Source organism: Saccoglossus kowalevskii, chromosome 8 (genome assembly GCF_978046115.1).
Source record: "Saccoglossus kowalevskii chromosome 8, keSacKowa6.1, whole genome shotgun sequence".
Taxonomy (NCBI): Eukaryota; Metazoa; Hemichordata; class Enteropneusta; family Harrimaniidae; genus Saccoglossus; species Saccoglossus kowalevskii.
The window spans coordinates 2,410,269-2,437,412 of NC_140648.1; the positions used below are offsets into that span (position 1 = coordinate 2,410,269).

Genomic DNA, 27,144 nt, shown 5'->3' on the forward strand with positions numbered 1-27,144 from the left:
TTTAAAATTATGTTTTTATTTATTGCTCATTGAGCAAATGGTGGCAGTTCAGTTGGCAGCTAATTCAACTGAAATGTAAAAATGTTCTGGAAGATACAAGACAATTATTTCCAGTTCTGCAAATATCACAGGAAATAGTTTGTTCGAAATATGGCCATGGATTGCAAATCATTCAATATGCCATGTTCAACAAAAAAAAGACTCTCTGTAATTCTGTCTTGTAATATAATTTAACTGCCATATTTCCGATCAATGTACCTAAAAAAAAGTGTTCCAGGTTACAACCCCTGGTGGTAATGTAGTACAAAGCACAGTCAACAATCAACCACTGGTACATATCGTGTGCAATCTGTTAATGTTCAGAAAAATAAAATTTATCGAGTTTTGGAAGGGCACTTAAACTTAAACGGTAAACTTGGCCTCAAATCTAGAAATTGTAGAAAAGCAGGAGAGTACTTGATCAGATATGGGTACCCACTACTCAGTCACGCAAATACAGTGAATGTGAAGGTATATCAACATCTAAATTTCCTTTTAAAAAAAACAAAATTATAAATTCAAGGGGCCATTTTCTAAATTTTATTTGGAATAAATTCAAGGAGTAGAAAATGATCTCCAGATGGTATTGGCCTCACTTTAATAAGATATGTGAAAACTGACATGATATAACAAATTTTAGTGTGAAACGGACAAGAGTATGAATTAAAAGCAATCTATTTTTAACTTGTTTCATCACAAGTACTAACAATTCATTATTCATGTTGTGTTGTGTTGTGTTGTCAGAACTACATGTGCATTCTACTTTTCCTTTATGGTCTACACTGGCATTCATTGAAATGCAACATGCCACTGACTGGTGGGCCAAGTACATATTTGGTTCAGTCCAATTTTTGTATATTTTGTTGCTTTAAATGCAAAATAAACATTAACATGAGTAGTATGAAGGTAGTTATTGGGTGGTTTAATTAAGCAATTATAGAAGGGACACACATGTAAGCATGATACTAAAATAATGTAATGTGATGCTCAAATGTGTTTTACAATACTGAGCACAAAATTTGATTTTACTGATTGATCCAGGGCAAAAACAAATGTAATTTTGTGTAGCATACAATACTGGTATTATTGACAATTAGTTCAACCAAATGACTCTTTATGGAATCCATTGCCACAATCTTCATACAAGAGACTACTAACACAGAACAGAGCAGAGCAGCATTGACTTGTATAGAATCCGCAAACTGATAACGACCAGCATCTTCACTTTAATAGCCAGGTGTACATTACTGGTCAGCCAAGTTGTTCTTGTCACATCACAATGTTCAGTAAAATTGCCATGAACTAGGTCAGGACAATGTTCTAGGATTCTTGACGACGTACATTATATGTTTAGAGACAATTTGCAAGTTGTTCAGTTCAGTATAGAATAGCTGCAGTGATTTTGTATTTCAATGTGCTTGTTTTACAGTCGATTTAGAGTTCTCTTACATCAATATCTGATCCAATTTATTCTAATAATTTCAGCACTTTACCAATTGCAATTGTTTTACCTGTTAACAGAAAAAGATGTAGTATTCAGTGATTAACTTGTATCAGGGTCAAGGGTTATTTTAAGATACAAACCACTAATAACCTGGTTTTGGACGTTTGTTCTGGGAATGTTAGTGTACCCCAAAAAATATGAAAGTGCTTATCTGTATTTGCATACTGATACTACTAATTAATGCAAGACTAATTGGCATCTTTTGTTTTAGATACACCAGTAAATAAATGAACATTATCATATTTTCAGTTTTACTCTGGTTTTAAATTAAGGTAATTTATTGATTCATAAAATTTTATTTTGACAACTCACCTTCATCTCTTAATGTAAATCTTCCCATCTGAGGAAAGTCTTTGAATGTTTCCATACAAATAACACCAGAAGTTTCTAATCTTGCTATTACAATTTGATCTTGTTTTACAAATCGTGGTCTTTGTTTGCTTCTAGTTCCACTTTTCTTGTCCACGAGAGCTAGTAAAGCCTGCAGAGATAATTACAACATTAATTAAGATCTTTGAACTGATACAAAGTGGCTATATATATTGCAATCAAGATTAAAAATGATCTTTCATCATTCTTTCAATAGTGTTCCAATCAAGTATCAGACTGGCAAGTCTTGCAATTTTTAACCACATTATTGAAATCTTTTCATTACTTTTAACTGGTACAGCACAATTACATTTATATTTACTAATAACTTGCACATTTCAAGAAAATAATGCAAGAGTTACAATTGTAACATACATGTATAAGTTATGAAAATATCATTTAACGACAAACTCAATACATACAAAAAATTGTTTCAGGTTGCAAATGGTGGCCGAAATTTCTTGCATTCTTTGTCAATATAGCCCAACATATCATAGAATCTGCATTTTAAACTAGCACTCTCTCAAAGCAATGGGCATTATCATGGCATAGAATCTGCATTATAAACTAGCACTCTCTCAAAGCAATGGGCATTATGATTATCCATTGACACAATACATTGATGAGAAAAGTTCCGATATACAAGAGCGGTCTTTTGTCTCACTGATCAGGGAATCAATTCTATTGGTCAATGTTAGTGATGATATTACCAAGATTAGCCAAGATATTTTCCTTTTAAATTGCTTGAAGAGCAATATACTTTAGACTGAATAAGTGTTACAGCCGTTCTGAGAATTATTCGGACAGCCAGTTAGTAAAATGACTTGCAACTTTGCAAAACACTTTGGTCTTTGCCCAATCTAGACTTGTCGGCGCCACTTGAGTGACGGGCGCGTGGTTTGGGATTACTATTTCATAGGGGTTGTCAGCTTGGTGAATTGTAAGTATTATCTAGCGTGCGTTCAGTAATTTTGAAAATCACAAGTTGGATGGTGCTTAAATCTGTCGAAAAATGTCAACCCCTCGCTCATTTTAGTCAGTTGTACCTGTTACAAAAATGGACTAGACATAATAACGGTCGTTATACCCCGTCATTTTCAAACTGCAGTTGAAAAAGTGATTCAATCAAGGAAGGCACTTTTGATTTGACAAAATCCATCAAACCATTATAATCGAGTTTTCCGTCTGTGTATTCCTGACGTACTCACAGCACCAGTAATGTAAAAACAACTTTTAGTTTGGCGCGAAACTGCAGCGTGTCCCGCTAAGAAACTTTACTTTGAGCCTTCCTGCCAACGACGAGTTCATTAATACCTGGGTTTACTCAACACTCGGGAGTTGTTTTGTAAATTACGATATGTCCGGTGGACTCAGATGGTTATAAAAATTTAAAATAACACTTTGAATGCATATACAACATATAACCTGTTAATATATGGTAACCAGCGCGTGTAGTTTTGAAAACAACGTTTTACCCGCATCTTGCAAGATAATGGAATGATTCCAATTGTGGGCGTGTCAATACAACGGCGCCATCAAGTCTAGATTGGAAAAGACCCAATTGTTTTGCAAAGTTCCAACATATATTGCTAACTGACTGTCCGAATAATTCTCAGAACGGCTGTAAAATCCTCCATTTATCCACTGAATTTAACCACTTATTGCATTTAAGAGGCAACATTATAACACAAACTACGGTCACAATTTGAGCTGTACTAAATTTGAATGTGTACACTGGTTGGAATACAGTCAAGTAAATAATTACCTTAATTTGAACTTCTTCCACACAAGTATGGATATGCATAACTGCATTAAAACCAGGACATATGATAGACTTGTATTCTATAATAACAATCTGTAACAAACAATATCATTGTCTATTACAGGTTTAAATCTCAGAAAGGATTATAGACCCAACGATTCCTCACTAATAAAATGCAACTAATTTATTAAAAGTGCGGTACGTTCGACTTTATTTACACTTTATTTTTTAACCTTTCACATTTTCCATTCTGTACTTAAATCATTTCATAGCATCAACTTACTTGTGCATCAAATACTCTCCCAGTATGACAGATATTGACAGGATCACACAACACAAACCCAGATAAAACATCCTGTATACAAACAAATAAATTAGATTATGCCATTCATTACATCAGTTCTACAGAGCAGTGTTCAGTTAATTTTTTTTATTGAATCGCTGAGTATGACAACTAATATTCGGGACAAGAACGATTCATCATGAACACTTCAGTCTTTTGTTCTAATACACTAAAATACTTGTAAAGATTTATGAATATAATGTCATTCTTGACATTTTAAGAACAAGTTTTTATTAAGACAGTTTGTAAAAGCTAATATAATTCAATATGACAGGGTTATTCTTACATCTTCCTCAACTCCTTTTACTTTAATTTTAACATTTTCGCCAGTGTTCGCCACTGTAGCGTCATCGTCATCTGAAATGACTGCTAAGATCTCAACAGGCATCTGTAATCAAGAGAAAGATTTGGTAAACTAAGAGAAAGATCATCTAGATGTTGCTTCTCCAATCTGCATACAATCTCTACATGTGTGTAAAACTTTATCCAGTAATGCCCAAATAATTATGGATCATTTGAAAATTTAAGCACATCTTTAAAGGCCACAAGATAAAACTGCATTTAAATCATGATCGTATTTCACTTGGTATAGTATGCTAGTGTCTTTCATCACGTACCCCCGCTCCATATACAACATTATATAACCCCCCTTCAGCGATAATTACCCATTTTATTACTGATAGGGACGATATACAGGATGAAAATAAACTAGCATAATACAGTAAAATACAAGTCAAATGAAAATGACACCGTCCCCGTTAAGTTCTCTTTGTGCTCGTCATATTAAGAGGGGTTGTCGCGAGTGTGTCCTTGAAACTTGAGTTCCAAGTGGCGTATACAACAGATTGTTTATTTACATCCAAACATGCGTTTCGTGTCATAGTAATATGGCCAAAATAAAAACAGCCGTTATTCAGCCATCTTTGATCTGATTATGAAACACACTGATATGTATGATGTATGTGCCAAATACGAATGAAAATATAGTAGTAAGGCCAAAAAGTCAGATGGCTGTCAATCGGCCATCCTTGACCAGATTTTGAAACAAATTGTCATGGACATGCATCCTAACATGTATAAAGTACATGCATGTGCCAAATTTGAATGAAAACTGACAGAGCACATCCAAGATACCGCATAAAAATACAAAAAGCCTGCCAGTTGACCATCTTTGATCCAATTGCGAAATAAATCGCCATGGACATGTATGATCTATGTACTAAATTTGAATGAAAACTGACAAAGCATGTCCAAAATACAACATTTAAAAAAAACAAGATGGCTGCCAGTCGGCCATTTTGAATCGAATCGCTAAACCACTGCATGTGTATATGTGCCAGATAAAGTACTAGGCACATGCAAAGAATGAACAGAATCGGTCCAAGGGATTCTGAGATACGACTCCGGACAGACGGACAGACTCACGAACAAACGAACGGACGGACGGAGACCGAATTATAAGTCGTCGTTTTCGGACTTCGTCCGAACGGGGACTAAAAATATGATTCCAGTTAAAATTTCAATAATTAGAGAATTCATACATCAAGCACCCGTGAATGCAACAGTTTCCACCAATTAAAATAGAATTCTTTGCATACGTGCAACAAATTTACAGTCCTAATAGTGGTTTAAAATCGGATGCAACATTCATAGCCACACTGGTGGACTACATAGTAATAGAGTGAGTCATTTAGCCAACAGCTAAGATTTGTAAGGAACTAGGCAAGAAGAGGACGTTCCAACAAATACTACATACCTTATTAGGCATAAGAATAACAGACTGCCCTTTACTGATACTTCCAGATTCAATTTTACCCAGCAAGATAGTTCCCATATCCTACGAAGACAACCATTCAAGGATTCTTAATTATGTATACAGGTTTAATTTTATCATTCAAGACAGACTTCTTGAATTATATTCATCTCAACCACTTCAAGGCATGCAAGTTTGTTTAAGCTGTATTCAGTATATATTAGTTCGTTTTCAAATCACAGAGTATTTCTACCCTATTATTAGAGGGACAAGAACATTCATCATTAACAGCTTATTTCAAATGCATCCTTAACACTTTGAGTGCCAATTCTTTCTCTCAAAATACAGTAAATTTGTTCTCATTTTTGGTAATTTTCCCCGATTTCAACTGTAACTTTGAACCAAACAGACAGAATACAACATTGCTTCTAGTTTTTGATAAAAATAAAATCAACATTATCAGTGGAAAATAACTATTTTGTGGATGATGCCTGAAGTTGACTTTGGCATTCAAAGGGTCAAAGTTGAACTCTGAGTTCATTCTGGAGATCTTTGAACTACTGTGTGACCTTGGGATAATATGAATGTATGCAAATACAGACAATACGAGAAATAACCCCTTTTCTGAATTTCTTTGTGTCACAGTAATTCAGAAGAGATGCAAATTTGCAACATACGATCAAATGGAAAGCCAAATGAAACATTTGAATGCGCTGAAATATTTTAAAAGAAGGCTTCACAAATAATCTGAGGGTGCAACCTTTAATTAGTCCAAGGGTTATTTGTCGTACACAAAATGTCAGTATCAACAGAAATCAATGCAGGCTTTGAGTAATTCATTTAGTGAATATTATTTACATTGTGAGTTGTCTAATGATCATTTTTTAACTACAATAGCACCAATAAAATACCATGCACAGTCTTGTAGCAATCTGAGAATATTCCAGACTTACTTTATATTTATCAGTTACAGGCATTATAAGAGGACCGTCACTACTCCTATTTAAGGGAGGCAAGTTTTCTAAATAAGGAATTAATGCTGGACCTCTGTAAGAAAACAAAAAAAAAAATACTATTAGAGAAAGATAAACATAGCTGGGTTACATGGATAAGTTTTTTTTTTTATTTTTGCATTTTTAACAGATGACCTAATATGTTTGTGACATTGCTATAAAACTATATGACCATTATATTGTGCCAATATAATGAGACATGAAAATTCATCTTTAAAAGACATTTTCACACAAAATAAAATACAGCCAGCTGGGAAACATGAAACTTTCAACCAAACTAGATTTATAATGAAAAGAAACCACTTACTTGTACCAGGCGCCAGAAGATTGTGATCTACATTTCAAATTTTCACCAGTCATCCCAGATACTGGTATAAAGTAAATATCTTTCTTGGGATTAAATCCTACTTTCTTGAGAAAAGGGATGAGTTTTGACTGGCATTCTTCATACCTGAAAAGTGAATTGTGCCTGGTCATCAAGGTGGTCCCATGACATGAATCAGGAATTGTCAGTCACCAACATGTTTGCTACAGTAGTGGGCAAGCATTCATTCATTCATTGCTTGCTTGCATTAACACTTGTCTTGTAATCTTCAAAAATGCACCATGCATTTTCACAAGGTGAACAAGTCATTGTCAATGACACGTCCCCGTTCCGTTCATATTTGAGTGACATATACATTCAAAGCAGATCATGACTGAAATGCACCTGTATATGTACAACACATTGTACTAAATCTGAACAAAATCCATCCATGCATGACTGAGATCCGGTTCCGGAATTGTGAAAATATGTGATTTTGATGCATTTTCGGCCTTAAAATGGCCATCATCATTCAGCTATTGTTAAGCGGATCATGAAACAAATGCACATATCTATTTGTGACATGATGTACAATGTACCATGTGTGTGTGAAGTTTGAACTTGATCAATCCAGGCAAGGTCCTATTATGTTTAATGTATGTACCAAATTTGAACAAAATCCGTCCATGCATAACTGAGATCCAGGTCCTGAATGGTTAAAATGTGCGATTTCAATGCATTTTCGGCCTTAAAGCGGCTGCCATTTGGCTATCGTTAATGAGATCATGAAACAAATGCACATACATATTTGTGACATGATGTACCTTGTGTGTGTGTGTGAAGTTTGAACTCGATCAATCCAGGCATGTCTCAGATACGGATCCAGAACTGAATTCTTTAAAACAAAATGGCCGCCAGTCGGCCATTTCGAACTTGACGTGTATCAAGGTCCTATTATGTTTAATGTATGTACCAAATTTGAACAAAATCCGTCCATGCATAACTGAGATCCGGGTCCGGAATGGTGAAAAAATGCGATTTTGATGCATTTTCGGCCTTAAAATGGCCGCTATTCGGCTATCGTTAATCGGATCATGAAAAAATATGCATGTGCATATGTCCCATATAATGTATGATGTATGAGTGAAGTTTGAACTTAATCGGTCCATGCATGTTCGAGATACAGGTGATCACGGACGCACAGACGCACACAGGGCAAAACACAAGTCCCCGTTTTCGGACTACGTTCGAACGGGGACTAATAACACCCATACATAAAAATAAAACGCATGTTCACCATGACCTACCTTTCTTCCGACCATTCCACCGTTGGGTCATCCATCTTATTTATTAATACTACTAAATGTTTCACTCCCGCAGTCTTGGCCAACATGGCATGCTCTCGTGTTTGACCTCCTCGCTCAAATCCAGTTTCAAATTCACCTTTACGAGCTGATATCACCTACAATATGAATTCTCCATGTTTTACACTTGTACATATATAAAACTTCTGAGACTCAAAATGTAATGGAATCTAAAAAGATTAATTTATCTATAGTTATGCCATATTGGACTTTATGTCAGTTACTTTATGAGTACCACAATAAATTAAAAAACAGAATGACAACTATTGAGGTATGAAAAACATAAAACAAGACATAAATGGAATGACAAGAAACAAGACATCAATTACAAGATTCATAATGTCATGGTTACCAGTATATGGAGCGATGTTCAGTTAACGTTCTTTAAAGAATCATTGAGTACATGAACTCTAATATTCGGGACAAGAACAATTCATCATTACCTTGAGCCCCACAAATGAAAACCATGATATTTAATACAATCTGCAGATATAAAGATACAAAAATGTTCTTACTAAAACTGCTAAATCAGCCTGGGCAGCACCGGAGATCATATTAGGTACAAAACTTCGATGACCTGGTGCATCCAAAATTGTAAAATGTTTTTTTTCAGTTTCAAAGAATGCTCTGCCAACTTCCACTGTTTTTCCTTTGTCTCTTTCCTCAGTATTAGTATCTAGTGCCCATGATAAGTACCTTTAGAATGAAACAAATTGGAATCTTTCAACTGGCATTCTATACACATCAGCAACAAATACCTGGTTCACACAGATTAGAATTACACCATTGTAGGGCCAGTCAGAACATATATTTCGGTTGCGATCACATGACATTAAAAACGCCGGCGTAATGTGTAGCACCCCCTCTGTAGTTCGATCAGTGTTTGAACTTATTCGTACCCTATCGCTACGGTCATTATTTTCAATTGCACAGTTCTGCGGGTTTATCTCATAATTCCTTGTCTTTTTGTGCATTAATCCTGTAAACCTGGCTATCATGGGAGGTTCCGTATATCATTCTAAAAATACTTTCCTCTTGTCAAATCAGTAGCAAGACTTCATTTTTTATCCAATTATTTCAGAGACTACTTGTTCCATTGACCAGAGCGGTACGTGTATCACTCTTCATCATGTCGTTGCTATGGACGTAGACATGAATTCCCGATAGAGGGTGTTTATGCCACTGTGCGTGTTCACACACACTTTTGTTTAGAATTTAGGCCTGAGCTTGGACTCTGGTCAGGAGTTTACGCCGGTGTAAAATCCGCCATTTTTACACTGGCGTAAACTGGTCACATGGTAAAAATAACAGTCGTTAAATTACGGCAGTGCTACAACGGCGTAAATGTTACTTGTGAACCAGGTGAAAGTATCACTTGGATGCATCAAGCAAAGGCTATTTTGTATGTTACTTCACACACATCTTATGTATGGTGTAAATGTTAAATACAAGCATGCATTTACAATGGTGTACAGACTATTTACTAACCAACTTTCCCTGTTCTTTTCCTTAGCTTCTCTTTCATATTTTTCTAGTGTCCTTTTATCCACTTGTCCAGTTAGGTACCTACAAAATAGACAACATTTTCATTGACAGTCCTTATTTTTTTAAGTGAACTCTTTTATGAGCTTAACACTAGATATCCCAAAGAAAGGGGTGGATTATGTGTTTAAGAAAAACAGTTGCAGGGAAAAACAAGTCATTGTTAATGACAGTCCCTGTCCAAAATTTTGTGATCCAACATATCAATTTGATGCTGATGAAGTCATTGAGATTAGATTGAAACCTTTAATAGGAGACGGATTTGTAAAAAATTATGATTTAGTGCTTTTACACGAGAATTGGACAGTCATATTGAATCAAATTACAACAAGTCATTGAAAATGACACAGTCCTCGTTAAATTTGTGAAATTCCTATTTGTGCTCGTCATATTAAAGCGGAGGGGTTGTTGCGAGAGTGTCCTTGAAACTTGAGTTCAAAGTGGCATATACAGTCAAACCTGTCTATAAAGGACAGTCAGTGGACTGAGCCAAACTGTCCTTTATAGACAGGTGGTCTTTACACGGAGGTGGCCTGATTTATTCATTCAATCATGAATATTAATTAGGGCGGGAATTTTAAGGGAGATCATAAGCAAAACAAAAAAGCAAACCTACACATTGTACAATGAATAGGTCTTTTTTAATAAAAGTCGCTCGTTTTCATCTGGATAATTACACAGATTTACTTTTTTACTACAAATTATATCATGTAAATTCACTGAAACCAAGTGATTCTGCCCATGGATTCATTGGTGTATTCAATGCATAAGAACGATTGTCAACTATCGGCCGCATTGGCGTTTCAGCTCGGCCTTTCACACTCTTATCCCCCAGTCTCTTACACATATTCCATCACAGTCGGTAATCAGTCCCATTGTTAGTACTGTCGATTGTACACTGTGACAACATGCACAGGCAAAGTTGCCGTGTTTGAAAAAACAAACAAGCAAGCATTAAAAATGAAGAAGCATTGGTAATAAAAAAAATTTGTCAAACTCCTAACGATTGCTCCAGCTCTCGGTGTTGAATCAGAAAGTCAAACGAACCGGAAATGAAACACGATGATTGTACACGCAATTTTACAGTTATTTGTTGCACAGTCCCTCTATCATGGGACTGTGTTTGTTGCAAGCATCGACGTGTCAAAACTGCCCAAACGAAACGAATTCTCGATTGCGAATTATTAATATTACCTTTTATAAAAAAAAAGAATTAAAAATAGAAAACATCTTCTGTTGAGAATAACCCTGAGATGACCCCTCAGTAACAATATGTTTTGCCAATGCGCTAGCTTCATTAGCATAATTTATAACTATCAACAACAAACAACATGGCGCCCAAAATAAGTCTGATTTTGGAATCCCGCGATGAAAATGAAATAAACAAATGTTTTATTATTTTGTTTGGATATTTCATATCGACAAGGTAAATAAAACATCTCTCATTTAATAAAACTGGTTCATTTTTCTTTGTTTCGAGACAGGTGGAATTTGCTGCTGGCCGGCTGGGGATCGATAGTATAGTACCGATCGGAAACAAGCTAGTTTTTCATTTCAAACTTTGAATGAAACTGTTTAATTTGTTGTTAAAATCTTTCCAGTCTCCAGACGTTACATTCAGATGACATTCAGATGATATTCAACTTTTTTTTACTTTTTCGCAACTTCACAAACCAAGTTGCGATGGTCACCCCTGTCTATTAGCCCTAAAGATTGCATACTCGGTAATCTGAACGTAACATGTGGCCACTTTCCTGTTAGCAATTCGCAAGTAGCTATTGTCTTTTTGCTGAGACCGTCTGATGGAAATGTTGGTGGTTGTTATACAAAGGTTAAAGTGTGAATAGGTCTACAATAGGGTGGTCGCTGGTCGCGTTGGACAGGTGGTCGCTATATCCAGTGTCTTTAACGTGTAAATTGCGAAGGGACTGTACTAAGGTGGTCGCTATGAGCAGGTGGCCGCTCTGCACAGTGGTCGTTAACACAGGTTTGACTGTACAACAGATTGTTTGTTTACATCAAAACACGTGTTGCGTGTAGTAGTAATATGGCCAAAAATAAAAACAGCCGTTATTCAGCCATCTTTGATCTGATTATGAAACACACTGATATGTATGATGTATGTGTCAAATACGAATGAAAATGGTACATAAATTGTGGAAATATAGTAGTAAGGCCAAAAAGTCAGATGGCTGTCAATCGGCCATCCTTGACCAGATTTTAAAACAAATTGTCATGGACATGCATCCTAACATGTATAAAGTACATGTATGTGCTAAATTTGAATGAAAACTGACAGCACATCCAAGATACTGCATTAAAAAAACAAAAAAAACAAGATGCCTGCCAGTCGACCATCTTTGATCCAATTGCAAAATAAATCGTCATGGACATGTATCCTAACATGTATAATCTATGTATCAAGTTTGAATGACAACTGGCAAAGCATGTCCAAAATACAACATTTTCAAAAAACAAGATGGCTGCCAGTTGACCATTTTGAATCGAATCGCTTAATATGCATAATAATATGCACAAACAGTTCTCATCTGAAAAGGGACTAAAAACTAGAGAATGCAGTGAAAATTTTGAAGCAAACTTACATTATATGACCTCCTATGGTAGACTTCCCAGCATCTGAAAATCAGTGTAAAATACAGGATAAGACTTGCTTCATTCTTTGTCTTTCCAGTACAACATTTTTCTTACATTAAATTGCACGGTATATGCCTGGCCTTATAAAATCTGTCATAATTTATTAACTTCCAAAATTCTGTTGAATTGCAAATTTTATTTTTCTTGGACTAATGATCGGCATTAATTTAGTAGTTTAGGCTTCCACACATTGTCTGCTGAAAACCTTAACAGACAGCCACCATGGTCATGGTATAAAACAGTGTTAATGAGAACACAATGCAACATATGAAATGCATGTTATCTACACAGGCATTGTTTTCTTAGCATGAACCTCTTTTGACCATTTAGACAATTTTTTGCTTTTCAAGCAGCAAAGGAAGCAGCTTGAATGTCACCATACTTTTTGAAATCTGATTTTTACTTTGACAATTTTGACAAGAGAAGATTTTGAATTAATTTGTATTCTAAGCCCCACCCACCCCCCAATTTTTTTATAAAAAGTAATTACGTAGTTTCTGATTGAAATTTTAGCACTTACTGGTACACAGTTTTGGAAGTAAAGTATTTATTCACATACTTTAATGACTTCAATGACTTGGATTTGACTTACCAACATGGCCTATGAAAACAACATTGACATTTTCTTTAAATTCTTTTTCTGCTTCTTCAAGCTGTAAATTTTGTTTGGTTTCTTTTTTCTTTGTGGCAATCATTTTTGGTGTTTCCTTCTCAGTTTCCTGTTCCTCAACTTTGTCTGACTCATCAGGTCCATTTTCTGAAATTAAAATTTATGTTAAAGGAATATTATTTTTGCATTTGTGCACTATCAACCACTGAGATTTATATTTACAATATATTTTTGTCACAATACCAATATTCAATGTTTGAGACTAGATGACAGGGTTGTGCTGTGTGACTGCTGTCTCTGCATCAACATGGTCATGTCAAAGAATATTCCAATCGTGATTTCCTCGGTTGCATTTGGAATAAATCATAAGCTCAAAGTTATTACAGTATCGGTATCCATCAAAATTATCTCCACCAGTTAATACAATGCATAAGAATTATGTAAACTTACTATGCAATTCACAGGAGACCAATAGATTCTACAACAATTTAGCTAGCTCTATGTATAGTGCAGTGTTGGGCCTCCACACGGGTAAAAAATAATATGGCTTATTCCTACTTCCCTTTTTATGGATTTCTGCAGCTTCACTCTCTTCACATTTTATTAAAAAAATTAATTCACTTCATTTTTTATAACATAAATATTCTTCACTTTATATAAGCAAATCAATTATTACTTAATAGCTAGTACTAATTAATATTAACTAGTAACTTTGCATTACAGATACAATGATTTATTGCATTACAGATGTTATGAGGACAAATCTTCATACTAATAAAGCACTGCTGATACTTTTGTTTCTGTTAGTCCCCAATTTGAATTAGTCGGCAAATACAATTTACCTTCTGTGCATCCAGTCATAACTCGCCTATATATTATTTTTGGTCATCTTTAGCACATACATTACATTGAGGACATGATGCATGTGCAGTAGTTTCATGATTGGACTATTTGATTTGTGTGACTACTGGTAAATGAGAAGCATATTATGACTAAATCTTGCCCTGCAAATAAACTAGTAATAATATCATTTTTGAAGTTCAGAAAAAAATATATACAATTATTTAATAAATCTCTTGAACATTCTTCATAACTGTTACATAAACATGTTACTTTCTCTTTTAAAGCATGATGAAATGTTGTTAAACATAGGGACACTATTATAGCCATGCCGTAGTTGATTTACATTTTGAGCTGGCAAGTAATATTATCAATAATCAATGATCAATTCATCACAATAAATTTCAAAACAAGAATATGATAGTGCAATAATCTAATTCAGTGACCTGACCTGACAAGCTTCACTAAGTAGAAATTCCAAGAAGAAACTTGAAACTGACCTACTCAAGTTTCAACACTTGAAAGTGTTTTATAATTATGTGTTTCAGGGAATTACATTTGTAGTCTACATGCATTTGTATCTTGGGTTGACCAAAATTGAGAATGTTGACAATATATTCCCCAGATTTTTGAAAGCCTAATTTATAATCAGATGCACACCTCATGCTGCTCAATAAGAGCTATCACTCTCAAATACATTGCATCAAAACTCTTACTGTAATCAAGCTCACGAAGGTCCTAAATATCAATTTTGACAAAAAAAATACGCACCAAAAATACACATTTCAAAGCCCAAATTTTAATCAGGTCTAAATCTCGTGTAGCTTTATAAAATACATCTGTATATTACTCTCAAATACATTGCATCAAAACATTTCATGTAATCAAGCTCACAAAGGTCCAAAATATCAATTTTGACTAAAATTGAAAAAAAAAATCAAAGTCCAAATTAAAAAAATACATATCAAATCATCTAAACTTTGTGTAATTGACCTCACCAAGAAGTACTTACAATTTTGGTAACCACCTATTCAAAATATAATCTTCAAATGGCCACAAAATGTAAACAACTGGTTATTGGACCGACAATATATAGCACAATAGGGACACAATGTTTCTGTCAGTGGATGCCAGCGCGGGCCAGCTAATCTGCAAAATTGTTCCATGTTAGACTTAACAGACATGACGTCAGAGCTAGATATCTCCATTACATGCATTCTGATTGGTGTAGGGTACATGGCCTTCATTTGACAAGCGAATAAAGAAGCGGGTAACATATTACGCTTTTAGTCCCTTTTATTACCAAGCCAGATTCTGTTGGGCAAGATTCGGCGAAACCGGCGATGTTCGGCAATGTATGCCATGTACGATCCATGCCTCGCTTCCATATTTATAAGAAATTCACTTCAGTTTCTTAATTTTATAAAATAATCACATTGATATTCACTTTCTATAACTCAAATGGGTCACTTTTACAATTTTTATAAGATTTTTACACCTTTTTAAAACGAGTACTTCGCACTTCGTTTTTTACCCATGTGGAGGCCCAGTGTTTATTGGATGTAATACATTGCTCTTTGTACAAGCACTTTTGTAAGTGATTACCAGACCCTGAAAATGCTTTGAGTAAATTTATGTTTTAAATATCAAGTGTTCAACTAATTCAGAAACTGATTAAGGGAAGAGTAGGAAATCAAACTCCCGGTTAACCGTGGTGGTGGTGGGTACTCGCCAGTCGACCGCATTTTATGCAAATGAATGCATAGATTCCATGACCCCGGTTTACCGCGGTCGTACGCGGTAGGCTCGCATGGCAATTTACACCCTACTGTTAAGACTATGAATGGACACAATAGACTGGGAAACTAAAGGTTACTTGCCGCCAAGTTCAAATAATAAAAATCGAGTGGTACCAGAAGATTGGAAAAATCGTCTATTAGTTCGCAGAAGAACACTATTTTATTCTCACGAGTCTTGGTATAACATCGCAAAGCAACCCAGAATAATGTAGACCCCACATAATGTAAAATAATATCACATTATTTTGAATTTACATCATGTATGGTCTCAGGATTTATTTTAAAAGATTAATGTTTCGCGTATACATGTACCAATATAATCGGGCGAAGTATAAATTCCAAGTGTAAAACACTCGATGAGAGACCGCAGTTTACGTTACCTCGAGACCATGCACAGAGTAGGAAAAGCAAGTCGAAGTCGAAGTCGAAGAGGGAGTGTCACACACTTGGTGCTACAATATATACTATAACAACTGGGTGATCAGCAAAAAAAAATAGCGCACTTCTTGGCGAAACTGACTAGTCTAATAAACCTTGGCCCAAGTTTAACCCCAAGTCACGCGCTGAACAAGTGGGTTGTTACCTTGGTGACCATTCGCGCTCCGCGCGTTGACCTTGTTATTATACACATCCCATTACGCAAATTTTTACTGGCTCTGCGTTGCCTATGTAAAAATTGTTATCGTTCTGGTTGTGAATATTTAACCATTGCCGACGTGATAATGCGTTGGCTTCGTAATAATTGCGCAAACTTGTTTTTCATTGTTTACGTACTAGCTGTGAATATTTCAACTTAGCCGACTTGAAATTGCGTTGCCTTTGCAATAATTACGCAAACTTATTTTCCGTTGTCTACGTACTGGCTGTGAATATTTCAACATTGTCGACTTGAAATTGCGTTGCTTCCGTATAATTTGTATAATTTATAACTACGCGACTTAGTCGAAACCGCGACTTACTGCCTCAGAGACGGGGCCACTGAATATCTGTTGTTGATAATGATATTGTAAACAAACACGCACACACAAAACATTAAAGCCAGAAAAGTCAAGAAACAACATTTCAAATAATATTATGGTTTGACATCTATATCATTTTGAAATAAACTAAATTTCATGTAAATAAAATCCATGCGTTACAATTTACTGTAATTTCCAACTCGGGGCAGCTAAGCGTACTTTGAACACAGTATTCGATCGCTTACATTTCGAGTGAAAAAAACGTCAGGTGCTTTTGAACTACGTGCGGTTGGCACAGTAACGGGCAATGACCTCAGCGGTTCACACGCTCACGAGTACCATGGAACACGAACATGTAACAGAAAAATATCGTCTTTTGTTTTAAAGAAGATTCTGTCAACCAAGTATACATGCGCAAGGCAAGGTTTATGAAACAAAACAGAAAATAATCATGTCATTGTCATTGCAATGCAGACAGCCTGACCTGTTTTGATTAGTTCGCCTGTTTCTCGTTTGCTGGCCATTTTTTCTGGAGTGTGACACAAATGGTGAACATGATACTGCCAAATCAATCAAGAACCAGGATACGGCTTGGATACGCTGAAACTTTGTAAATCGTCCTCTTTTCAATTGTAGGCTTTATTCCAGTGTAATAAAGGTATACCTACATGTACCATGAAAAATTGTATCGCATCACTTTGGAAATTGATGCTAAATACATGTACTAAATACTAAACAAGCTCACATATCGTATTCATTTACAGCATCGAATATTAAAACAATGACTCGTGGAATAACAAAGAAACTGTTAAGTACGTATTTCACACATTACCGAGGACTGCGGTTGTGACCAGTACAGCGGTAGAGGCCCCCAAATATAAGCAGTCTGCGGCTCTCCCCGGCGTTCTGCGGTACACCGCGGTAATGACTGCGGTGCACCGCCCGTTTCATTTCCTACTCTTCCCTAACAAAGATAGTGAATGAAGGCACTTTACTTGCAATGAAGATCTTCTGTGAATGCTGGAAAACAGCTGATCTTGTGCTTTTAGTTTATTGATGTAGTAGACAAGTTTTTAAAAACAATTTACTATAGATCAATCGCAATTTAATAAGTTGTAGGAATGAGAAAGGATTCTTTGGTGCTGCAAAGCACAGAGCATAGTAATTACCTGTGTGCATCACTGACTTCAACTGGTTCTTGCCAACTAGTTACTGGGCATGTGCACAAGAGATGAACAAGTGTGAAAGTCTATAGGAACACTGTAGTGTGTCAATAAACAGCACTATACATAGGGCTACAATTGACCATGCTTTCATAATCATGCTAGTTATTCTCATTTGAAATGGGGTAGAATTTATAATAAAGAATAAATTCTAAGCTACAATAATTTCACATTCAATATACATTCTCAGAGTTCCTGTAGGAATGAAAGAATTCCATACAAGACTTTAATAATACAGGGGTTTTATTAGGGTTTTGAAAGCAGGTGTACGGCTATCAACAGGCTGGTTTTCATAAAAAAAAAAGTGCACTACTGAAGTCAGACAACACTATGGGCATTCTGTTCTACAATGTATAACAGAATAGCACTAACAAAAATAATTTGAGGGGAGATGGCAGATTTGGTAAACCAAAACGGACAAAATACTGGACAAGGACCACAGAAAATATCTCACCCTGGACAGGCTCTTCTGGAGTTGAACAACAACTATCAGAGTTTTCAGAATTTGCAGAGTTTGCAGAGTTTTCGGACTTGTCACTGCTTACAGCTTCTGTACAATAGAAGAAAAAGATACAATCATTATGATATGAATTCCAACAAAAAACCAATACTAGTACTGTCAATGAATATTAAAAGCTCACACCAAATTTGCAATTACTGTTTTCCATGAGGTAAACATCACAAAACTGCCAGAACTAAGTAAATTGAGTAATATTCAAATTATATGCAAATTGAACACCTGCAAACCATTTCAAGCTGTGTCATTGACTGGACTGTCTTATCTGTTAGTGCTATTTGTCAATTGCTCATACTTGTGTGATTTGCATACAGTTGACAATCAGCATATAGTTATCTGCAGCCAATTAGAAAGTATTGCAGTACAATTGAAAAGTACATTACTCCCACAGTACAGACATTAATCATAAGCTGACCTCTCACCTGGTGTTGACTTTGACTCATCCTGACTAGTAGGTGTTTCACATGGCTCAGCTTTTTCATTTATAGGGTTGTTCTGATCATTATTATCACCACCTACAAATAAAATGCTGTTAGTGCTTTGAATTCATACAGAAACCGAACACAACTCATATGCATATTATAATGCAGTTGTCTTTGAAGTTAATTTCCTAAAAAAAGTGCAATAACCCCACACCTGTTTTTAAAATGGTTAGTGTAATGTAAGTAGGGAGTTGTGCTAATACAATCTCTTCAAAATAGTATGAATGTGGATAGTGAAAACTATCTCTACTGGGCCTTGATTGGGGGAGAATGACAGGTGAGAGTGATCATTCAACTTAGAAAGCAAGGTCTGAATGATTAGATAATTGACTGTTCTGTTCTGGTGATCTCTTTTTTGGAGAAATTCACCAAAACAATTTTGTTGTCAATTGCATTCTAATAAGTAATATATGTATATGCCCAGAATTATGATTTTTTCATCACAACCTCTGCTGCCATACAACAAAATAATTGTAAATTAGCAATTTAGAAATTTTAAAACAATTTTCTTTTCATTACAATCTTTTTATGTATATGTTTCAGTGTTCTACTCAGACTTCAAGCATCATGGTCAATTTGCATTTATGCAGCTAAACTAACTGAAAACACATGTTTTAGAAGATAGAATGTGTGACTTGAACTTGTACAGTGTATTTCAGGATGTTATCCAAATATAATTTTTTTTACATTTTCCTTTGTCTGCAATATAATCCTTAGTTTCGGCAGTCACAACAGACCATTTACAAGTAAATGTACATAATAAATCAGAATTAATTCCTGACTTCTGTGGACAATTTTTATAGCTAAAAAACAGCCAAGGCATGTCTCATAGAAAAACTGTTGTAGAAATCAATGACAATCAAAAGAGGTGATATGGTAAATACTGTAAAATGTCTAATTTTCACTGGGTTTAAATTTCACTGATTTACCATTTCGGGCATATTCAGTGGGTTTTAAATTCACGGTTTTGTCATTTAGATAATGTGTTCTATGCTAAATTTTACATATTCACTGTGTTTTAATTTAGCGCATTTTTCCAGTCAGCGAAATAAGCTAAATTAAAACCCAGTGAATAATTACCCCCTTTTCAGTAATGATTTTGAGCATGGTGGCATCTCAGCATTTTCATGCTTTTAGCATCTGTACTTTGCAAGTCTTCGACACTAGGGATTTTAATTAGAGCCGACACGTTACATAGTTTACACCATGAGACAATGAGTTATGAAGTATCGTAAAATCTGTATTAGAAGCCGCATCTCTAATATAAGTTGCTACCATTCCTTTTGAACAATTGAGAACCAAACATTTACCATTTCTCACATGTGTAGATGTTCTAATAGAAGCTGCATCCCCTCTGTTGCATTGTACCATGTTAATAGAAGCCACAGCTTCTAATACAGATTTTACAGTACTGCCTGTGATTGGGTCAAATGGATTTAAACAATGCAAACATGGTGGTCAAGGCACTAGCATGAATGTTGTGTTGTACTGACGCAATTCTTCGGAAATTCCCGAAGACTTTCCGGTGACGCAATGCAGAAGTGAATTATCGATGTCGAAGTACGATCTGTTGGAATTGATTTCAGCGAATAAACGACATGGTTTTTCAAAAAAACTAGTAACTAGCCGTTTTTGAGAGGAAAACTGAATATGGCATGAAATATTCACCGCATTTTACTTGTATTAACAGGTCATTGTCAAAGCGTAGTTTACGCACGGTTACCGTGTTCTACGCATTCACAACCTATTCACAGCGGTCGATATCCACACTGTATCATATAAAAACGATTACCAAGACTCGTTACGCAAGACCAAGTTTTAAATTAGTTGCATTTTGAAGGGGTGGGCGCTTTGCCGAATGTGACCCCAAATATAAAAATTGTGCAAAAGTGGGGGTTGGGCGCTTGCCCGAGTATGGGCGCTAACAAGGTCAAGTACGGTATTGTTCATATGTTGTATGGCAAACTATGTTGGCAAGCACTGCATATTTATTTTTTTGTACTAGCTAACAACTTGTTCATATAACAAGCATTTTGTTTTGTTTTCAATAACTTGATAAAGAGTTATTAGTAAAGTAAACAATTTTTCACTATTAATTTTATTTAAGTATGACTTGAGTGGTATTTTATAAAAACATATGCATGGCTGAAAAGTCAACATTCTGCACAACTTAAGGCCAGAAAAAGTGAATGAAAGTTCCCTGAACCACAAATAGCATATTTTTATTTGTCTTAATGTTTGTCAACCCATGTTGCACAACAACAAGAAATCACTTGACATTAACACAAGATAACATCTGAAGAGATGACAGAATCACAAAGAAAATACATGGAACCAGTTTTTTATTGTCAGTCACAGGACCAGAATGCTTTCAAGCCTGAAATTGTTGAAATCATGAGTAATTTTTATATCAGCTAATTTGAAACAGTTTTCTTCCATTGTGAAATAGGGTTGAGATTTATGAGACAATGAAACCAACATGGTACCAGTTCATCACAATGATATATATACAAATAAAACCTTGCTAATATGTTTGAAGTACAAGTCGGTAGTCTTATGTTATGATTTAGTTGTATAATAAATGTACAGTGGTTCATGTATTTACACGTATATGTAATATTTCAATACACAATACTTTGGGGAAAAAAACAATAATTGTAATTCAATAAGTGTGAATATTACTAAAAAAGGAAACGTGTGCAATATCTACATTGACATCAGGAATTATTAAAACGAAAGAATCATTGATTGTAGAATTATGGTTTATTCACCAAGCACAAGAAATCGGGTATATGTACAATCGTCATGAAATTTGCTTTATCCTGTGCGTAAACGCCGAATCATCAACACCACTTATTTTACAATATGGCCGCATTCAATCGCCTCCGCCAAACTCTGTCAGACTGTCTAACATGATCACGTTAGCACAATATCTATTACCACTTTTTACTGACACATCACGACAAAACTACATACCTGAACCTGACGACTGTTTAGACCCAAAAGAAGGCACGAACGCAGGGGCATTTATGTTAGTACCGGGAACGAATGGCGTAGCGTGCACATTAAGTCCTGTTAACTGATCACTTAATTGAAGACTTTCGTCTTGATCTCCGGGCCCAGGGTCTTCCTGTTGATCCCAACTGTCCAATTCACCTTCCTGGTTAGCCTGTGGATCCATCTTTCGATGAAAATTTGAATATTTTGTAATAAATATACCTGGTTTTACAGCTGCAACTATCCCTACCTCCTCAATTTTCAACACCGCGTGGAAATGATGACGTCACGCGCATGCGCAGATTGTTTATTGCGCCAGACTTGTTGGCCACGACAATCGACAAAGTATTGGTTTGTTGTTTTTATTTAAGAAACCCCATTTTGAAAAATGATTTATTCATTTTACTGGAGATACTACTCATGAAACATTTTCTATAACATTGCTAGTGACTGCCTCGTAGTGTCTGGTGAGTGGTCAGTGTGCGTTCTAAGTGTTCGAGTCCACAGCTGATCATCATGGCGGACGGAAACGTTTTGTTGTTGTATGTCGATGTTTATGTTTATCCTTATTTTACGTATTATTTCTAGATCAAGGACAAGTAATTTTTTTGAACCTGTCTTCCTGGAGAAGTAACCATTTGGCAATGCAATTTGTCATTAGAAGTTGAAATCTTCCAGTTGGCGGTCCTACGGTCTAGCGCCCAGGAGGTGGCTAAGACATCTATAGTATCTGCGTCAAATTGACTGATCATTATGGATAAACTTACTGTTATATCTGGATTTTTGTTTTTTGCGGCCGATGTGTTTGCGATTGCAAGTTTAGCCAACCCAGAGTGGATCATTACAGACGAGGCTGGTGAGTGGCACACCTGGTTATATACCTTCGGGCCCATAACTCGAATCCTAACCCTGCCCCTCCCTTGTCCCCTCCATACCCTCCCTACATTTTAATTGTATATGCCCCCTTCGGGACAAGTATATATAGTTATCTGGAGGGGCATGTACATTTAATTTGGTTGACTGAAAGGTTACGGCGCAGTACCTCTTTGCCAGAGGCATTGTGGTTAGGGTTAGGGATATAGATTATGGGTAGTGGCACGTTTTTCAAATTCATGTACATGTATCATGATATGCAATGAAGATCTCCTGAGAAGTGAGCTCTCCTGTTTTGCTAATGTGAGATTTTGTTTTGTGGGTGTCAAATCAAATGTAGTTCTAACCAATAGCATCTCAGATTGCAGTGGGTTCCTGAATGTTTCAATTGCGTATACAGAATAAATAACACCACTACCAAAAATACAAATGAATACAAACCAGAGCGTTCACAGACTCACTAATTTCCATTAGGATTTCCAGAAATATAAATTTTTCTTTCGATTTTGTGATCATATCACAATTCACATAGATTAATGTGTATAGACAAACATTTAATAATAGTTTATAAAATTGTATGCATATTAATTAGATAATTTGCATACTGATAACATGTAATTGTTATCAGCATTTTTCTGTATTATATTATATTAATGAAAGAAAAAAGTTGTTCATAGTATCAAACATCCTTGAACAAGAAAACTCTTTCATTAAGAGTGTGCTTGTAGATTTGAATTAATCTGCTAAAATTATTTGCATAGTTTGCAATTAATTAACACACAGGAGCACATTCTGTAGTTCATGTTTGGTTTACAAAAGTCATAATAATCAAGCATTTTCGCCAATTCAGAATCAAATCTTGATCGTGTGTATAAACATTCAATTACATTCTGGCACCTTGATGCACAGCATTTTGGTTTTTGAAACAAATTCAAAATGGCCAATTGGCATTTTGTTTTAATGAATGTTGTTCCCAGGCCAAACCTCTCTGACATGCCAACATATTAAACTGGAAAACATACTTGTATTAGAAAATGGGGGAAATACATTGTACCTACAAATATTTGGCCCAGTCATGTTATTCGTGACAGAAAAATGTAAATGATTTTGTTTTCCTTCCCGAATTCCTCAAAATACTTTCCTAATGACTGCAATAAAACATGATTAAATAAAAAAAAAATCTGTTTCTCTTATTCAATGTTTGAAAATAAAGTAGGTCATTGCACAATACTGCAATTATAATGATTTATCCTATATAAATGTACGCTTGATGACACAGAACTAACTACCACACCCACACATGGAAATTAATAATTGTTCTATCTGACAGTTGAGAACCAATTTAAAGAGACTCGTGTTTGAGAGACGAATGAAATGTATCCAATAAAATGTGAAGCACCATTTCACAGAATGAATTTCATCTAATCGATGTATCAGCCCATATTAGAACAAGTTAATTTGTAAATGAACAACTTTTCCAGAATAATTAATAAATAATTAATAAAATATCATAACATTTGCAGGTGAGGTGCGTATTGGTCTCACATGGCAATGTCAAACCATATATGGGCGTGAACCAGTGTGTACAGGGCCTCGTTTATCACCAGAGTGGATGACTACATTATTTTTCATATTACTGGGAGTCATTTGTCTAACTGTTACTTGGATACTCCTCATCGTGTCACATTGGAAACCAGTAGTTTTGAAATATGCAAGATGGATAGCATTTGTTGGAAGTAAGTACATTAGGTAGAACTTGTCATTTGTACACTGTTACCCTACCTGTCCACATTGTACACTAGCATACATTAGGTAGAACTTGTCATTTGTACACTGTTACCCTACCTGTCCACATTGTACACTAGCATACATTAGGTAGAACTTGTCATTTGTACACTGTTACCCTACCTGTCCACATTGTACACTAGCATACATTAAGTAGAACTTGTCATTTGTACACTGTTACCCTACCTGTCCACATTGTACACTAGCATGCATTAGGTAGAACTTATCATTTGTACACTGTTACCCTACCTGTCTACATTGTACACTAGCATACATTAGGTAGAACTTGTCATTTGTACACTGTTGCCCTACCTGTCCACATTGTACACTAGCATACATTAAGTAGAACTTGTCATTTGTACACTGTTACCCTACCTGTCCACATTGTACACTAGCATACATTAGGTAGAACTTGTCATTTGTACAGTGTTACCCTACCTGTCCACATTGTACACTAGCATACATTAGGTAGAACTTATCATTTGTACACTGTTACCCTACCTGTCCACATTGTACACTAGCATACATTAAGTAGAACTTGTCATTTGTACACTGTTACCCTACCTGTCCACATTGTACACTAGCATACATTAAGTAGAACTTGTCATTTGTACACTGTTACCCTACCTGTCCACATTGTACACTAGCATACATTAGGTAGAACTTGTCATTTGTACAGTGTTACCCTACCTGTTCACATTGTACACTAGCATACATTAGGTAGAACTTGTCATTTGTACACTGTTACCCTACCTGTCCACATTGTACACTAGCATACATTAGGTAGAACTTGTCATTTGTACACTGTTACCCTACCTGTCTACATTGTACACTAGCATACATTAGGTAGAACTTGTCATTTGTACACTGTTGCCCTACCTGTCCACATTGTACACTAGCATACATTAGGTAGAACTTGTCATTTGTACACTGTTACCCTACCTGTCCACATTGTACACTAGCATACATTAGGTAGAACTTGTCATTTGTACACTGTTGCCCTACCTGTCCACATTGTACACTAGCATACATTAAGTAGAACTTGTCATTTCTACACTGTTACCCTACCTGTCCACATTGTACACTAGCATACATTAAGTAGAACTTGTCATTTGTACACTGTTACCCTACCTGTCCACATTGTACACTAGCATACATTAAGTAGAACTTGTCATTTGTACACTGTTACCCTACCTGTCCACATTGTACACTAGCATACATTAGGTAGAACTTGTCATTTGTACACTGTTACCCTACCTGTCCACATTGTACACTAGCATACATTAGGTAGAACTTGTCATTTGTACACTGTTACCCTACCTGTCCACATTGTACACTAGCATACATTAGGTAGAACTTGTCATTTGTACACTGTTACCCTACCTGTTCACATTGTACACTAGCATACATTAGGTAGAACTTGTCATTTGTACAGTGTTACCCTACCTGTCCACATTGTACACTAGCATACATTAAGTAGAACTTGTCATTTGTACACTTTTACCCTACCTGTCCACATTGTACACTAGCATACATTAGGTAGAACTTGTCATTTGTACACTGTTACCCTACCTGTCCACATTGTACACTAGCATACATTAGGTAGAACTTGTCATTTCTACACTGTTGTCCTACCTGTCCACATTGTACACTAGCATACATTAGGTAGAACTTGTCATTTGTACACTGTTACCCTACCTGTCCACATTGTACACTAGCATACATTAAGTAGAACTTGTCATTTGTACACTGTTACCCTACCTGTCCACATTGTACACTAGCATACATTAAGTAGAACTTGTCATTTGTACACTGTTACCCTACCTGTCCACATTGTACACTAGCATACATTAGGTAGAACTTGTCATTTGTACAGTGTTACCCTACCTGTTCACATTGTACACTAGCATACATTAGGTAGAACTTGTCATTTGTACACTGTTACCCTACCTGTCCACATTGTACACTAGCATACATTAGGTAGAACTTGTCATTTGTACACTGTTACCCTACCTTTCCACATTGTACACTAGCATACATTAGGTAAAACTTGTCATTTGTACACTGTTACCCTACCTGTCCACATTGTACACTTGCATACATTAGGTAGAACTTGTCATTTGTACACTGTTACCCTACCTGTCCACATTGTACACTAGCATACATTAGGTAGAACTTGTCATTTCTACACTGTTACCCTACCTGTCCACATTGTACACGAGCATACATTAAGTAGAACTTGTCATTTCTACACTGTTACCCTACCTGTCCACATTGTACACTAGCATACATTAGGTAGAACTTGTCATTTGTACACTGTTACCCTACCTGTCCACATTGTACACTAGCATACATTAGGTAGAACTTGTCATTTGTACACTGTTACCCTACCTGTCCACATTGTACACTAG

The 27,144-nt window shown here is 35.8% G+C and overlaps 2 protein-coding genes across 5 annotated transcripts in view; one reads left to right on the forward strand and one right to left on the reverse strand.

Moving 5' to 3' along the window:
• Positions 1 to 22,371, reverse strand: LOC100378847 (eukaryotic peptide chain release factor GTP-binding subunit ERF3A-like). Of its 3 annotated transcripts, XM_002741914.4 has the most exons (16): positions 22,055 to 22,371; positions 19,019 to 19,111; positions 18,534 to 18,629; positions 13,241 to 13,405; positions 12,597 to 12,630; positions 9,940 to 10,017; positions 8,967 to 9,147; positions 8,395 to 8,549; positions 7,091 to 7,234; positions 6,724 to 6,817; positions 5,774 to 5,854; positions 4,304 to 4,405; positions 3,958 to 4,029; positions 3,678 to 3,767; positions 1,856 to 2,024; positions 1 to 1,550 (listed from the first exon to the last, which is right to left on the reverse strand). In XM_002741914.4, exons 1-16 carry the CDS (start codon positions 22,257 to 22,259, stop codon positions 1,507 to 1,509), a joined length of 1,803 nt encoding a protein of 600 aa, XP_002741960.1. In that variant the 5' UTR covers positions 22,260 to 22,371; the 3' UTR covers positions 1 to 1,506. The 3 variants fall into 3 exon arrangements, with proteins under 3 accessions (XP_002741960.1, XP_077862240.1, XP_077862239.1); XM_078006114.2 differs by lacking the exons at positions 19,019 to 19,111; positions 22,055 to 22,371 and adding an exon at positions 18,738 to 18,828; XM_078006113.2 differs by lacking the exons at positions 19,019 to 19,111; positions 22,055 to 22,371 and adding an exon at positions 18,723 to 18,799.
• LOC100378994 (uncharacterized protein C16orf52 homolog A-like) overlaps positions 22,306 to 27,144 on the forward strand; it is an 11,443-nt gene continuing 6,604 nt past the window's right edge. The window contains exons 1-3 of one of the 2 annotated variants that reach the window (XM_085502011.1): positions 22,306 to 22,420; positions 22,664 to 22,931; positions 24,472 to 24,684. In XM_085502011.1, coding sequence (XP_085358137.1) covers positions 22,829 to 22,931; positions 24,472 to 24,684 — 316 coding nt within the window. In that variant the 5' untranslated portion in view covers positions 22,306 to 22,420; positions 22,664 to 22,828. Of the gene's footprint in view, positions 22,543 to 22,663; positions 22,932 to 24,471; positions 24,685 to 27,144 lie in introns of both variants that reach the window. The other variant, XM_006825443.3, reaches the window with a different exon arrangement.